General features: G+C 44.0%; 2 protein-coding genes and 1 long non-coding RNA gene across 12 annotated transcripts in view; 1 reads left to right on the plus strand and 2 right to left on the minus strand.

The window, feature by feature from the left end:
- PPP4R1 (protein phosphatase 4 regulatory subunit 1) overlaps positions 1-8,554 on the plus strand; it is a 55,472-nt gene extending 46,918 nt beyond the window's left edge. For all 9 annotated transcript variants that reach the window (XM_084508286.1, XM_084508285.1, XM_084508280.1 and 6 more), the window contains 8 exons: positions 275-370; positions 1,646-1,831; positions 3,134-3,295; positions 3,852-3,952; positions 4,962-5,082; positions 5,177-5,311; positions 6,297-6,438; positions 7,463-8,554. In XM_084508286.1, the coding sequence (XP_084364412.1) occupies positions 275-370; positions 1,646-1,831; positions 3,134-3,295; positions 3,852-3,952; positions 4,962-5,082; positions 5,177-5,311; positions 6,297-6,438; positions 7,463-7,626 (1,107 nt within the window). In that variant the 3' untranslated portion in view covers positions 7,627-8,554. The remainder of the gene's footprint in view (positions 1-274; positions 371-1,645; positions 1,832-3,133; positions 3,296-3,851; positions 3,953-4,961; positions 5,083-5,176; positions 5,312-6,296; positions 6,439-7,462) is intronic.
- On the minus strand, positions 5,348-7,162 carry LOC311431086. The gene is made up of 2 exons (XR_014689231.1): positions 6,796-7,162; positions 5,348-5,769 (listed from the first exon to the last, which is right to left on the minus strand). It is a non-coding gene; the product is annotated as an uncharacterized lncRNA (long non-coding RNA).
- A 3,434-nt stretch (positions 8,555-11,988) lies between the features above and the next one.
- Positions 11,989-16,001, minus strand: part of RALBP1 (ralA binding protein 1) — a 28,485-nt gene continuing 24,472 nt past the window's right edge. For both annotated transcript variants that reach the window (XM_084507493.1, XM_084507494.1), the window contains exons 7-10: positions 15,363-15,470; positions 14,548-14,669; positions 14,012-14,135; positions 11,989-13,746 (exon numbers count right to left, since the gene is read on the minus strand). In XM_084507493.1, the coding sequence (XP_084363619.1) occupies positions 13,483-13,746; positions 14,012-14,135; positions 14,548-14,669; positions 15,363-15,470 (618 nt within the window). In that variant the 3' untranslated portion in view covers positions 11,989-13,482. The remainder of the gene's footprint in view (positions 13,747-14,011; positions 14,136-14,547; positions 14,670-15,362; positions 15,471-16,001) is intronic.

Here is a 16,001-nt window from a genome sequence, read left to right on the forward strand (position 1 = left end):
ATGCAGTTTCAAAAGTACTCCTCTCCTGTGATTTTGCCTTCCTTCAGAACCAAAATGGAGCAGATTAGGAGGAGTCCTTGTTTGAAATTTAAAGCAGAAAGATTTATCTAATAAGACTTTTGATTTCAGGCTGCATCAGAATTGGACTTGATAGTAAAACATGCATTTCTTTAATCTAAGACAAAGACCCTGAGCTGAGGGTAGCAGTGCCTGATGTTGACGGTTTTGTTTTAATCCTTAAATGTATTTCTGTGTTTTTGTCTGTTTTTAATAGAACATGGATTCCACACTTCACTATATCCATAATGACTCGGATTTGAGCACCAATAGTAGTTTCAGTCCTGATGAAGAACGAAAATCCAAAGTACAGGTAAATGACTGGGATTTCTGTTTTTCCTGCATATGTCAGAGTAGTAGGATTTTTAAATAAATGTGGAGACTTCTTTTATGCTGTCAGTCTGAGGCAGTCAGTCTCATTAAGTCATTTTGTATGTAATTTCTCTAAAATATGGCAAACCTCTCAAGTAAGTAATTTAAAAATACTCAGTGTTTCCAGAGATAATGGCTTAATTTGGCAGTTGTTTCTGTTTTAATTAAGTATAAGAGATGACAGTGTTTTTTTTGATGCAAGAACAACTATCGTAGGCTTCCAGGTTCTGGTTTTGTTGGGTTTCATTTTCTGTGGGAGCCGTTCTGTCACGGAAATTAGGTTATTGAGGAAACGAGGTTTTTTGTTAAATGTTTTGAGTGGAACCACCCTCACCCCGTGACAAGCTTTTTGAAGAGAAGGTGTGAAAGCGTTTCATTAAGCTCAAGCTGTCTCTGTCATTTTTCTCTGAGGGAATTTTTGTTGTTCTGGAGTTCAGTATAACGTGCGACACCCCGCACACCGCGACTCTTTGAGTGGGAGCCTCAGTCGCTCCGGCTGCTGCTGGGAGCTGAGCTGCTCAGCAGCTGCCTGCTAGGGAAATGCTCCTGGGCAGAGTCAGTGCCTGAGATGAAGTGACAACAGCTGAAGCAAAGGCGGGGGTGAAAACAACACAGAGGCTTTCAAAAAAGTTCGTTTCAGATGCTTTAATTTCCTTGGTGGAGAGAAAGATGGGTCTTCATCAGGGTTCTCTGCCTCTGGAGAAACCTTTTCCTTCATGGTGACTATACTCTGTCTCCCAGTTCCTCCCAACCATAGGATTTTAATTCGTGTTTCTCCTCTTCCCCCAAAAGACAAGCTTTTGAGAGGAACAGCAAAACAATTTTTGAAACGTTTGCTTTTCTGCTCATTTTATGGATGAGTTAAAATAGGCAATTTGTACAGCCTGTGAGACTGAGTGTTTGTGGAAAGGTAAAAATGTAGTCTCTTCAACCTCCTGCTTTGCCGAAGTAGACAGTGATCCACCCACCACTCATCTGTTCTGTCGGTCTGTATATTTTCTGATAGCCCCCAGGCATGTCATCATTTCTTGGGAACTTTTTTGGTGGAACATTGTACGAAATATAAAAACTTCTGCGTTCTTATTAAGAGCCTTCAGTGAAATAATTCTCTACAGTTGTGGAAAAAATGTTCTGCTGATGGTGTTCCTGGAATCTTAATCAACTTTGGAGGTTGTGTTGAAAATGATACCAACTCTCTACCCTTCTCTTGCTGTAGGATGTTGTACCTCAGGCCTTGCTGGATCAGTATTTATCCATGACCGATCCATCTCGCGCACAAACAGTTGATACTGAGATCGCCAAACACTGTGCCTACAGCCTGCCAGGCGTGGCGCTGACATTGGGCAGGCAGAACTGGCACTGCTTGAAAGACACCTATGAGACTCTGGCGTCTGACATGCAGGTAAGCTCAAGAAAATCCGAAAAAAGAATAACAGGAACTTTTAGGATCATTTCTCTTGTTTAGTGGGCGTTGGTTGCTTTGCTTTTTATGTGGAGCTCCCTGTTGCTAATGTTAGGTGTTCATATAATGAGCTAAAGTATAACTGGGGGTGTGTGGTGCTCGGGCAACAAGGAAATGGGGCAGTTGGAGTGCATTGGTGGAGCTGGATCTCTGTTGGAAACGTGAGGAAAGGCCTTGGATCTCTTCTGCTTGCTTGAGATCTCACGGCAGTGCTTGTGATTCTCCTCGGTCTGAGAATCCGGGCTGTGGGGCTGTGTGTGAGCAGCCATGTGCCCGTGCGGGCATGTCTGGAGCTCGGTGAGTCAGCCTCACGCCAGGATCTGGTGGCCTTTTGATGCTGCATCCAGTTAGTCATAAGGGGGATAGCATCACTATCACAACGCAGCGTCGCTGGTTTAAAAACAAAGGCTGGAAATAGCAGCATTTTCCTTGTCAGGTGGTGAGGAGGTGGCTTTGTGCATTTTACTGTTTCGCAGTTGTTTCCCAGTCCTCCGTTCCTTCCTTTTTTGGAGATTGTCTCTTTCTTTGAGGCATTCTCAGACTACTTCACCTCTTTTGAACTTGCTGCTTGCGATGTCAGAGCAGCAATTCTCGGTGATACGTAGTGAGTAATTTTATACATGGCTATTGCTCATATTTTCCTAACTGTTCTGCAGCCTTTAAAAGCAACCAGCTAATAAATTAAAAACATACATAAAAATAAATTACTCTCTTTTCAAAACTGTTCGGTTTCATCGCCACTCTCATCTGGGTTAAGACTGAATCACCAAATCCAGGTAAAAGGATAGTACCCATAATAATTGGAAGGTGCTAAAGAAGAGATGTTACTTAATGGCACAGCTAGATGCTTTTAAAAATTATAACATGGAGCTTTCACTCAACAAATTGAGTGAAAATCAACTTACCAGTCCTTGGACTCCTGGGCGCTCTCTGTGGGTGAATCTTTACCTATTAGGGAAGCTAAAAGATGCCAGCTGAAGTAGTGTGGGCTATATTTTTTGCTCTGTTTTATAAGTTACACAAGTAAAAGAATGGTAGCGTGGGACTGATTTAAGCAAAAAGATTTGAGACGAAGAATTTCGAGATAATTCAGGTGCAGGAAACAAGACTATCATTTGTCTTGGATTTGTAAATACTCTCTCTTAAGTCCAGCAAAGATGCTGACTGTCAGTTTGAAATAGAACATACCAGATGATCCATAGATGAAAATTATTTATCAATTTATTCATTTCTTTATTTCAGTGGAAAGTTCGGCGGACACTAGCATTTTCCATCCATGAACTTGCCGTCATCCTTGGAGACCAGCTTACAGCTGGAGATTTAGTTCCTGTGTTCAATGGCTTTTTAAAAGACCTAGATGAAGTCAGGATAGGTGTGCTTAAACACTTGCATGACTTCCTGAAGGTACGTCTGTGTCCATCTTTGGTCCAATGAAATAATTTTTGTGTGTGCCTGCTGTTTAACATAACACCAGTATAACTCTCGATGGGAACCCAGTCAGGTATCTGTTGAATGCTGGGGTGTATTTAGCATCTGCATCACAAATATTCTGCATTCTTTTCTGTTTATTCAATGCACAGGTGCTAGGGGACTCTGTTAAATTTCTTTTTGCTACCTCTAACCTCTCTGCAGCAACTGAATTCTCAAACTTTTCTGTAACTGCCTCATTTTTGGAATTGAAATACATGAATCATAAAACCTTTAAAAATCACTACTTTACCACTTACCCTTCTTGGTTCCTAGAGTACAAGTAGAGACGAGATCAGATTTTGCTTTCATAATGCCCCATGCGATTTTACTGACTTAAGCGTGATAGAGCTCAGCCCAGAAAGCAACACTATTGCTGAAGATTAATTATTTTGAATCAAAACAAGTGGTTCATGACTTGTATTTTAAAGCTCTTGTGCCTGGTGGTTCGTAAGCTCCATTTCTCAATACAAACTTACATTTCCTGTTACAGCTCCTTCATCTTGACAAAAGACGAGAGTATCTTTATCAGCTCCAGGAATTCCTAGTGACTGATAACAGCAGGAACTGGCGTTTCCGTGCAGAGCTGGCTGAGTACGTGGGTTTTCTGGCTGCTTGTTTTTATTGTTGGGAGTATTTTCATTAGTTTTATCGTTGTAAAATGTGTAAAAATGACACTAAGACACTTATTTTTACTTCATGTAAGCTGACTTCGGTTTTTCATGGAACTGGTAGGTGGAATCTTATGGGAGGCACCTCTGAAGGGTGAGGTTGCTCAGGAAAGCTGACAGATTTTTAAGAACAGTGTCCTGCAAATGAAAGGATGGTCCATCTCGGTGCTCAGAAATAAAGAGATTTATCAGGAGCCCAGCTTGGCTAAGAAGGGAATGCATAACTCAACTTGAAAGCAAAAAGAGATTATCCGGGAGGTGAAGGCAGCAACAGGGTGCAAAGGAGGCATTTAGAAACGTTGCCCAGGCATGTGGCATGATATTAGGAAAGCCACAGCTCAGCTAGAGCTGAGGCTTGCAAGGGCTGTCAGGGGCAATGAGAGTTTCTACAGCTATGTCAGCAATGAAAGAATAAAGGAAAGGAAAATAGAGCTCTGGCTGAAGAATGTGGGTGGTTTCGTGATGGGAGATGCAGAGAAGGCTGAGGTACTGTGTTCTGCACCTCAGTCTTCACTCAGGTTTCCCAGGCCTCTGTGCTTAGAGTAGGATGCAGTGGTGGTTCATGATACATCCATGTCTAGAGGGGCTGCAACTGAGTGTGCTGACGGAGCTGGCCCATGTCCCAGCAGGGCTGTTTGCCATCATCGTGGAAAGATGGTAGAGTTTAGGGCAGGTCACCAGGAACTCCTTGAGGTTCTGTCCAGCCTGAAGTTTCTTAGGATCCCACAGTTTGCTTGATGAAACAGGAGTGTGTTGACAGCGTTTATTACAGTAGCGTTCTTGAGTAGGAATGATGAAATGAGCACACTGTAATGACTCATCACAGGGTCTTTTGAATTCAATCCTGAACATATAAATGACTCTTTTTGCAGTTAAAGATAAAGTTGTCATTATTCTAATATTCCCTGCCTGGTTGTTCTTCCATCCTGCAGGCAGCTGATCTTGCTTCTAGACCTGTACAGTGCCAGAGACATCTATGACTACTTGCGACCTATCGCGTTCAGCCTCTGTGCAGATAAAGTGTCTTCTGTCCGCTGGATTTCGTACAAGCTGGTAAAGTAACCTGAGGAAATTCGGGATTTCAGACTTCTGAGAGCTGGTGGTCAGAAATAAACTTTATTTTTTCCTTCCTTCCCATTTCTCCTAGGTTAGTGAAATGGTAAAAAAGCTGTACATGGCTTCAACATCAACCTTTGTGGTAGACCTCATGAACGAACTTGTTGAAAAGTTCTGTAGATGCCGCAAATGGTCTGGTCGGCAGACTTTTGTCTTCATCTGCCAGGTGAAACGTCATTGCTTTTTTTTATTGGAGGAGGGATTATTTTTAATGCATTAATAATAATACGATTATTATTTTGATGGGAAGAATTATGGGGGGATGAGCACCTGGAACTCTTTAAGCTGTCTGTTGACAATTTTTTCATGAATGTTTGAGAATTTGTTGCCAAGGAAATGGATTTGATGGCTGCATCCTTAAGCATTGCCCCATAGATGAGCAAGCATGCATCTTCAGCTTAGCTATCGGCCTCAGGTTGTCAGATCTGATATTGGATGTAAAACCAAGTCATTAAAATAATGCCTGAGTTGGGAAGCTGCTTTGTTACTCAGCGTGAAGTGAGATTTTATAATGTGCTTCAGCAGCTGGACACCCTTTTGCATTATCATTCAGAAATCAAGTGCTTGGAGCTGCTTGTACCTCTGTAGCCGGCTAGTGTAGGTTGGTCAAAACCAAAGTATTCTCTGCAAAATAAGCAGAAAGAAATGGTGAAATGTAGAGGCTGTAGCAGAGGTGCTGTCCGTGAGCCAGCGTGACTGGTGCTTAAGTAGGGCAGCGCTTTGAAGCGTTTGGAGAAATGTGAGCGTTGAGCTTATTTAGAGAAGCATGTTTGTGTACAGTGGATGTTCATTGAGACAAACTGCTCTTGCCTTAATATGACACCTAGTTACAACGAAGACAAAATTCGTGTTAAAAGATAAGGCAGGAAGCCTTTGACTTTTTTTCTCCTGCTTTCAAATGTTAGTGATTGAAAATGAGTTACTAGACTTGATACAAAATAAAATGAGCCTCTAACAAAGCCTGAATTTCCTCAGCCCTAATATGCTGCATTGTTTATGACTTGGTGCTGTACCACATTTTAAAACCTAGCGAATACTCCATACTGTATTCATGCTAGGAAAGTAATAAGATCTGTCAGCTCTGGTTATGTGTTGGGATTTTATCTTCACGGTGCTGAAATCTAATGAAATTGCCTCTGTCTTCTTGCCAGACTATCAGCGAAGATGACTGCCTGCCCATGGACCAGTTTGCTGTGCATCTGTTGCCACACTTGCTACACTTGGCATCTGACAGGGTTCCAAATGTTCGAGTCCTGCTTGCAAAAACATTAAAGCAAACGCTTTTAGAGAAAGGTTAGTGGTCAGAAACAGTTGCAGTGGGCTGACTGCTTAGCTTTTTGTCGCTTCCCTTCCCTATGCTCAGCTGGGAACGAAGCAGCAGCGTGAGATGTGGGTCAGACGAGCTTTTACAGCCTGTTTGGTGTGGGGTGCTGCCTTGGCTGAGATAAAATCATAAACCTTGTTGTGTTATCAGAGCCACTGTTCCATAAATCTGGAAAGTAAAGAGTTCATGCTCATATGCCAGCTTTTTTTTTTTCTTGCACTATTTTCCCTGAATGAGCTAGTTTGTAGGGGGTGATCAGGGTACAGTGAGTATGTGTGAACTGTGAAGCGTATAAGGATAAAGAAGAAAAATCCTTCCATACAAACCTGGCATCTGTTTTTTCACTGGGGTAGAAGAGATGGCTGCTGTTTGCTTTACATTTTATGGTAGCAGTGAGAAGAAAGTTTCCCTGGAGTGCCTTCATTTGCAGGCTTTGCTTAGGAGAGGCTCCTCAGTGCATAGCAGATGCCAGAGGAGTCAGCAGTGCTCAGATTCCAAAGCACCGCAATGGAAAATAGCATTAGAAATGTTGTGCCATTTTGTAGAGCAGCTACGTTTACACTTGAAATGCTTTGTTTCGGGTCACTTTCTTCCTCAAAACATACACCAGCTCGAGGACTGCCATTGCTAGCACGGAAAACTTTTGGAAATATGGCAGTGGTATGAAATAAAATGCAAAATGTTTAAGATACTGGACAAAGGATGCATATCCTACATCTATGCAAAGGATGCATACTCCGAACTGGGCTGTTGCTAGCTGTCACGTGTGTGCTGGAGGCTCTGAGTAATCATATGTAGACAGCTACCGTGGATCAGCTGATGCGCAGTGATTTGTTATCCTCTGTTAACCGTGCCAAGGCTGTCACCGTTCTTGCTGTTATCGTGTAGTTTTGGTGGTTGTCCTCATTATTTTTGTGTTCCCCTCCTGGATCATACAACTCCGTTCTGTATCTGTCTCTTCCTCCTATAAGTCTTGCGCGTTTTCTCTTCCAGAGTATTTTCTAAATTCTGCCAACTCGCATCAAGAGGCTGTGGAGCAAACAATTATGGCGCTTCAGATGGACGACGACAGTGACGTCAAGTATTTCGCAAGCATACACCCTGCCAGTACCAAAATCGCAGATGATGCTATGAGCACTGCTTCATCAACGTATTAAAAACTTCCTGAATGTTGCTATAATTAAAAAAAAAAAAAATAATTGAAGCAAACTATCCTCATGCTTCTAAAATGGTTGATATAGGACAACCTCTTTGGAAGGAGAGTTTTCTTGCCAGACTTAACAGGTGGATGTTATCTAAACCTGATACCAGGGATTTTAAGTCAAGAAAAAGTAAACATAATTATGTCAGCTTGACTGTAGAAAAACACTGCTCAGAGGATTATTTTTGCCACCGAAGCCTTAAATCTTCTGTCTTCCTGAACAAATGAAACTTGAATTGGCAGATCATTTTCATTGTAGAAAGGATGGGATTTCCAGACACCTGCATTGTTTCTCCTGAGGAGTTAACTTAGCAAGTATTTTCTATAGCAACTGATAGCTGAAATGGCTGGAAAGGCAAATTTATGCCAGGATGTAAGACCTCCAGTATTAGCGCTCAGAGTTTTTATCGTTCAAGGACTTGATCTGTGTGCAGCTGGGCACACCCTTAAGTGGGAATAGCTTTGATGTGTGTAAATGGGGAAGGTAGAAATTTGGATTTCTCTTAAGGGCTCAGTGCTAACACTAAACTAGAATTTGATTTTAATCCTTAAATGCAGCATATTGCTGTATCCATTAGCAGAAAACTTTGCTGAGTACCTGTGTCCTAATTATTTTCATGCTGGTCATGACCTAAAGGAAATTTATTAGCACATATACTTTAAGTCAGGTATTTTTAACTTGATCATGATCAGCTCTGAGGTGCAACGTTTTTCTTCATTTACTGTACATATCTGTGAGCCTCCTTGGAGTGCTGCAGTCTTTAATCATGTTGTTTAAAGCTGTTGTGATACAAGTTGTTCTCTACTTGTCCAAATAAAATTTATTAATAAGATTGAAAGCAATCTTGTGACCTTTTTAAGACATTAAAAGAATAAGTTTGAAATTCGTGTCCTTTTTTTCTTCTGGTTCTCTACGCTTTGATGAACGTGGTGGGGAAAAGGGATTGCGTTAGGATTGTGAAGGGATCTGTATTTGGAGATGGCATGGGTGTGCTTTGGTGTGTCATTGAGTTTTTGCTAGGTTCTCTTTCCAGAGTCCCCGTTTCTCTTGGGAACCTGCCCCTCCAGTGTGAAGTGGCACCTCTGGGTTGCTGAAGCGAATCCAAACATCCACCTCAGCCCGGACTGATGGGAAGCCGTAAGCCCCAGCTGCCTTTAACCTGTGTTCAGTCCTGTGGCTGCTTTTCTTTTCCCTCGTTTGAAATGACTGATGCAGTGCCTGCTTCTGTGTCTTCCAGGGGCAACGTGCCTGTGTCGCCTTCCCTCCGGCCTGTGGAACCTGCGAGTGGCAGCGGGTTGTCGGAAAGCTGTGACCTTCAGGCAGGAGGAGTCCTGAGCTCTCCCTGCTGCCATACAGAGAGCAACTGGGAGTAAGTAACTATTCCTCTCCCAGGCCACACGATTCCCATTTCAGAAATATGCGCTGAAGTCCCATCAACTTCCCCGTTTTTTTGGGGGGAACATAAATCCCTCCCTGTCTTTCCTCAGTGTAAAGGCAATTGAGTTGGTGCTGGGTCTTGGGTATTTTTTGAGGTGAATGGGATCGGCTGTTTGGTCAGAGCAGAGCATCCTTCACGTAATCCTGTAGTTGTGAGCAGAGCCTAGCATTCATGGGAGGAGTTTTTTGGGACTTCAGGTGAAATCCTGGTGTTTGGAGTTAGGAAGTGTGTCCCAGCCTTGTTCTGCTGCTGTACTAACGCAGCGTTCCACTAACCCAGTAAAATGAATCTGATGCTTTTAGATAGTTTCTATTATTTAGAATTAAGATGCCTTCAGTTTGAAACAGTAAGATTGGTCTTGCAGATGCTTTCTGAGGGGAATCCTGAGGGTTTTCCTAAGGCAAAGCCCTGTGTTTTCAGCTGCAGCCTGCCTTAACTCCCCTGACTTGTAGCAAACAAAGATCATCTGCAGGGAGAAAGAGGAAAAAGCTGTCCTCCTTTTCTTCCCGGCACCCAACATGTCATTTATCTCTCTGCTTTTCTGCTTCGTTTGGTGATTCCCTGGAAGTGAAGGGGAAGGAAGGACTTGCCTTATTCTGCGAGCTGCCCCAGAGCATTCAATCTGCAGCTGGGGGGCTTAACTCTTTGCTTAACTCCGACAGGGACTTTCCTCAGGCGAGCAATGCCAGAAATGTCAGACGTCCCTGAGGGTGTGGGGGCTTGGGGAAATGGAGATCTCACTTTGGAGCGGTGAAAAAGGAGCTGCCTCTTTTTCTGTGTGGGGCAGCGTCTGGGAAGGCTGCCGGAGATGCTGTGACACTCCCTCTTGTGCGTGCTTCTCCTCGAGAAAGCCTGGAGCTGCGTGTCTGCGTGCGATCCTTTGCTGCTCGGTGTGTCTGAGCAGACACTGGGGGAGCTCCCACGTTGTCATCTGCTGCTCCAGGGTTGCCCAAAGCAGTGCCGCAGTTCTGCCCATGCCAAGTCAGTCTTTAACTGGGAAACAATGAGAATTGTTCGTCAAAGTCTTGGCTCGCTCATCTTGGAGTATTTTTGCTGGGAAATATTTTTTTTCCCCTATGTCCTGGTTGCAGCAGTGTCTGCGTTTCTCCCACACGCCGTGTTTCACAGCGGGGTCCCTGTCCTCTGTTGTGCCCTCCCCAGAGACCCGTAAGGATTTGGAGGGGGTTTCGTCACCGCGCTTCTTTGCAGATTTCATGCCAATAAAACCAGTAAATGCGTGGAACCATCCAGAGGGGGGTTTGTTTTTAACCTAGTCACAACTGATGCCTGCAAATAATTTCTTTTTTCCTATTTTCAATGTCCCCAGTGGCTTTTGCACAAATTCCTGGCCCCCTGGGTATGATCCTGCTTTCATGAGGACTGCAGAGCAGCCGGTTTGATTCCAGCCCCGCTGAAATAAATGTTTGTGTGGGTTCAGCAGCCTCGGTGAGAGACCCGGGAACCCCCCTGGGCAGGCGTAGGTCTGGTGGTGATGGTTTTTGCATCAGGTTAATCTGATCGAGCTCCCTTGGTTGTTTGTTACCTGTGTGTTGTTGCTGGCCCCTTCTGTCTGCAGTCCTCAGAGGTCGGGCGCAGGGGTGGCTGATCCCAAAGGGGCAGGGCTGGAGGGAAGTCCAGGCTGTGGCTCAGGATGGATGTTTTGGTCGGGGCTCTTCCTGCCAGCGAGGCTTCCTTTTGTTCCCTTGGACTTTGTTAGGGAAAACTTGGTTTAATGCTCGTGTTCTCCAGACTAATTTCAGCCTGGGAACCTCCCTTGTGTTAGGATGAGGAGTCTGAGACTGGAAGGTGGCTAAAAACTGAGGCTGTTCTCCACATGTTTTCTCACATGGGTTCTCTCTGACACTGATGGCAAAGGCTTTTCTTCCTGCCTACGCTGGCATTCAGGCAACACACAAAATACCTTTAAAGTCATTAACCTCTTGTTTGGATGCAGAGTTGGGCTAGCCTACCAATAGACCACCGTAAATACATAAGACTGTGACAGGACAGCTCATTTAACGGGCGTGATGTCAACTCCTCCCTTCCCTTTCCTCTCCTGGTGCTGATTAAACTCCACTGTGAGGTAGCAAAGGTAAGCAAACAGATTTGGAAATGTCTTACAGCTCTGCCATCGTAACCAGCCTGCTTTGAGTGCTGTGACCTATTTCTGCTGAGATAGAGCCATGTGGCTGCATGTGAGGGACTTCAAAAGCCTGCAGGTGCTTCTGAATCCCAGTTGTTAAAAGTGGAGGTACCGAGTGTGTTTTTAAGTGTTTTACCAAGAGCAGAAGAGATGCAGTGTTTGAACATCAAGAGAAACTCCAGTTGTCTTCCATCATTCCAGGTTTCTCTCCTCTCCCAAGTCCAGCAGTGCTGCGGGAGGTGCTCTTCAGAGCACGGCAGCCCGGGTCTCTTGGTAAGAAGGCACCTTGGAGGGGTAAGGCAGCCTCAAAAACATCACCTGAGCACCCTCAGCTCCTCACCTGCTGTTCATTAGACAAGTACCTGGAGATAATTTGAAAGAAAATTTTGAAGAAACGTTTCAGCTGTTTGGAAACTAAACTTCTGCTCACAGCTGCTGTGTGCCTGCAGAAGCAGCAATTCCACCTGTGTCAGATCTGACTGGTGAAGGCAGCAGGAACAAGCACAGCTGGTCTTGTGCTGGAAGTAATGACATGAGTAAAATGGAATGAATCTCTAATAATCTTTAATTTGATCAAATTGAACTTGATTTTCAGCTTAATTGTGGAAATTGTCTATGAAATTTGATTGTGGACAATGTTCTCATGTTCGTATCAGGTCAGGGAGCTATCCAGGAAGGGTGACTTGTTTGCTTTAGAAAAATGTATTACACCTTACGAAGCAGATAAACTAGAAACTTCTTTCAAATGGCTGTTGAATTTATTTGCTTGATAAATACAATCCTAACAAAATAAAAGTTAACCAATATTAAGAGATTTTTCTGAAGAACATTAGAAAAATCCATGACAATTCAATAGGAATTAGTGTGAAATAAACAACAAAAAAAAAGTTTAAATATTGCCAGCAAATATAAAATGTATGTAACGAAGGCAAGGGAGAATGCTTTAGTTTACATTTGTCATCTGACCACATTTTTCTGTGTTTATAAACTTTTTTCCCCAAATTTTAAAAAAATACTATGCCGTTTTCTCTAACATATCAAAGCATTATTTGTACAAAATCAAATCATGGCCAATGATTCACAACAGTGCAATAGATACAGAATATAACCACATCCGACAGGTGCCGAAAATAAATACCCAGATTTAAAAAACACGCCAGGCTCTCTGCACGCTGTGGAGCTTGCTGTCTGTCCTCGCCGTGACGGACGCGTCTCATGAGCATCTGCAACATCGAATGGCCCTGAAGCGCCGCCTGGCCGGAGGCTTTAGGGGGGCGGAGGCAGTGAAACAGCCAAACCGAAAGCAAGTCCCAGGGTGGTGGGGGTTAAACAACAAAAAGAGGCTCTCGCTGAACCCTCGCTGCCTCCAGCAAGCACAAGTGCAGCTGGAAGTAGGTATTGCTTGGTCGGGCAGGTTTCCCTGTTACTGCCTAAAGCATCCGTCAGTGGCTCACTCCGAGGGACCGGGACACGAAATGGGTTAAAAGAAAGCTGTTGGCTAAAGGGCAGCAGCAGGAGCACGGCCTATCCTACACAGGTACGATGAGGGCTGGTTTATAAATGAGCAAATGGGGGTAACTACGCTGCTAAAAGAGGTGAGCGGCTCTCACTGAACGGTTCATCATACAGAGACATAAATAACACCTGTAAAGTTTTACATTTATTCAGTACATCTTAAAACAAAAGAGAAATTTAAGGGCATGTTAGGTAAACATGATACCCCCCCAGTCTCCCAACTTTTCAGCCAACCCAGAATAAATTTAAAGCTCCCGTGTATATAATCTGCATCAGAAAGGTATCAAAGGCACAAGCAAGAAGTGACTAGGTTAATAAGCAGAAATGATGGTGAATGAGAATGAGCAGATTCACAAGGCAAATAATAAGTGTGGGTGGGTTTTTGTTCAGTTACTGAAAACGAGATCTTCTGTTCTGCTCTGATGAATGTAAATAATGGTTTTGGTTTAAAATAAAACTGTTACTGAATTATTTTAAATCACCTGAAGGAAACCAGTCTTGAAATAATCTGATACTAACTGGAAAACTCTTCTGGCCTTTCTCAACTCACCTGAGTCTGATGAGTAGAAGCCACAAGTGCTGGAGACAAAAGTCTCCAGGGCTTAAAAGAAGTTTCTTTACATAATGTACACAGCCAGCAATAATTGTGCAGTTTGACTCAAGTTACAGTAATTTGCACAGTTCAGTTGATTTTAAGAACCTCCAAGGAGCCCGATCAAATGGGAGTTTCTTTCCTGTCTTTACTGGGTGATGGCTTGACTTGCTGCTCCTTGCTTGCTTTTGGCTGCTCTTTGGCTGCTTTTGTCTCCAGGACACTGTCTCTGGGCTGCTGAGAAACACCCCCGCGTTTTTCCGCCTCTTCTTCTTCCTGCACCTGCTGCTCTGATTTCGCTCGCTGCAGCAGCCGCAGCTGCACGCGCAGTTCGATGATGGCCTCTCGCTCCTCGTGAATTGCTTGGTTCAGGTGATTGTTCTTTATCTTTTGGGGAAGGAAAACAAACGTCAGCGCTCCTTAAACAGAACTGCTGCAGCCTGGGGAGGCCAGTAAGCGTTGCACAATGAAGCTTTGCTGCTAACCCAGACAGCAGCGTGGCCTCGCACGCAGCAGTGAGTTAAAAACAGCGCATGTGGGTTTCATGCCTAGGCATGACCGACACAACACAATCTGTTAGCAGTGCAGGCACCTCTCCACAGCAAGTCACCAATGAGGAGAGCACCCGTCAATACTAAGCTTCAAGTCTTACCTCCAACTCCTCGTTCTGCCGCTGCAAATCTTCCAGGATGACCTGCAGCTCCTCCTCATCTTCGCTCTCACTCTCGCTCTCAGAAGAATATTCCTCTGTTTCGCTTCGGCCGTGCTGCTGGCGACTGGAAGAGCAAGGACACGCCCAGATTGAAACGCTTCCTCAAGTTTGCCAGAATGGTAGCAAATTAAAAAGGTTAATTTATGGCTAGCAAATAATCTACAATGGTTTTAAAAACAAAATCAGAATCTGGTTTAAAATCCTAATTTAACAAATCAGTGATTTCCTGTGGAGGTGGTTTTCTTGGTGCAAATGCCTCGTTCTCTTTGTATTGTCACTGCGTTGTTATATTAACAGAAAATATCTGGAAAGGTGCAAAGATGGGAGGTTTCAATAAAAGGAAGAGGCTTTCAAACGCACTGGTGTGCACAGGGTGATCTTTTCAGTGTGGCTTACAGTATTGTTTCAGGAGAGCACACGTGCACATCAGCGTGCGTGCCTGGCTGGGGATCTGACCCGAGCAGTCTGCCTTTTACCTTTGTATTTCTGCTATTTCTGCGCGGAGGCGATCGATCTCTTCCTTCTCCGAGGCAATTTGTCTCCGCAGAAACTGCTCCATGGCCAGCAGTTCTTCTTGCTCCGTTAAGATCTCGTTCTCCTGCAACGATCAGTTAGTTCACTCAGAGCCTTGCCTTTATGCTCTGTGGGAGCACAGGCAGGGGCTGCTCCACTGCTGTGCCCTGGGAAGCGCTGAGATAGGCAGTTCTGGAACCACCTCCAGGAGAGGTGCTCAGCCTGCCTGCTTTGAACTGAGTCACCTGGACCTCAAGCCAAATCCAAGTTCCAAACCATCACTGCCTGCTCTGATTCCTCAAGGTGATCGCTGCACTGAATAGTTGTGGCAACGATGCACCAAGTCCTGGCATGTTTGGCTGTTCCCTTAAATCGCAGGGGAAAGCTCTGGATAACTAGAAAAACTAAATTCTAACATGGCTTTGAAGATGGATATAAAGAGGAAAGTGCAGAAGACAGAAGATCAAAGCAACTGCAGGCAGAGGCAGGCAAAAAAAGCCAGAAGAGCTGCCTTATTTCCTTTGATCAGCAGTAAAATCATTAACAGTACTACAGCTGGTTAGATTTGGAGTGCTTTCTAAACACTTTTGAAATTTGGAGTGCTTTCTAACCAACACAGCCTGCTTTTGTTGCTGCAGCAGCTCCTTTCTGCCCTTAACAACAGAGCCCAGCTCCAGGCTCACTCCGGCAGGTAGCATTCTTCCCCTACTTTAGACTTAGTACCTGAAAGACACAGAACAAGAAAATACCAGCAGACAGATCCGTGCTTGCCATCTACCTGTGCAAGTAGAATATTTATCACTTCTTCATTCTCATTCATTTCTTCTTTGGAGACATCCTCCTTCGAAAGGCTAGCGATTTCTTGTGCAATCTTTGTTTCACACTCCTGCCAGAGAAAAACACAGTTTTCAAAAGTCACTATTTACTGTTTTAAGCATGTAATGACTCCATGCTCTGTCACACGTTGGTTTTAGTCATTCACTGTTTTACAAACGGCTGGAGGGTCACGGTACTGCTCCTCAGCCTTTTTAGAACTAAGATGAAAAAGCCTGCATGGAAAAGACTGAAAGGCGGTTTGATCTGACTGGGTTGCCTTTGCACGTTATCAAAATTTAGGGAATGCTCAGACATTTTGTTCTGAGTCATATGAATTGTAAGAGTTTCAACTAAGAAAATGTGAATGCACAGCAGGAAATCATACTGAAACACCTCGGTGGCACCCGTGCTTTCTAAATCCACATTACTGCCCCCAGCATCCTGACCTGTACCGGAACCATCTCACAGCATTTTCAACTGTAAGATGAAACAGTAATGCCGAATGATGCTACCCAATAAACAGGGGTAAACAGTGAAAAACCTATAGCCATGGAACTTGGGAGGAATGGATGTTGTTAAAAATACCCTGACATAATTTTCA

The sequence above is a fragment of the Aythya ferina genome (assembly GCF_964211825.1).
Source record: "Aythya ferina genome assembly, chromosome: 2".
NCBI lineage: Eukaryota > Metazoa > Chordata > Aves > Anseriformes > Anatidae > Aythya > Aythya ferina.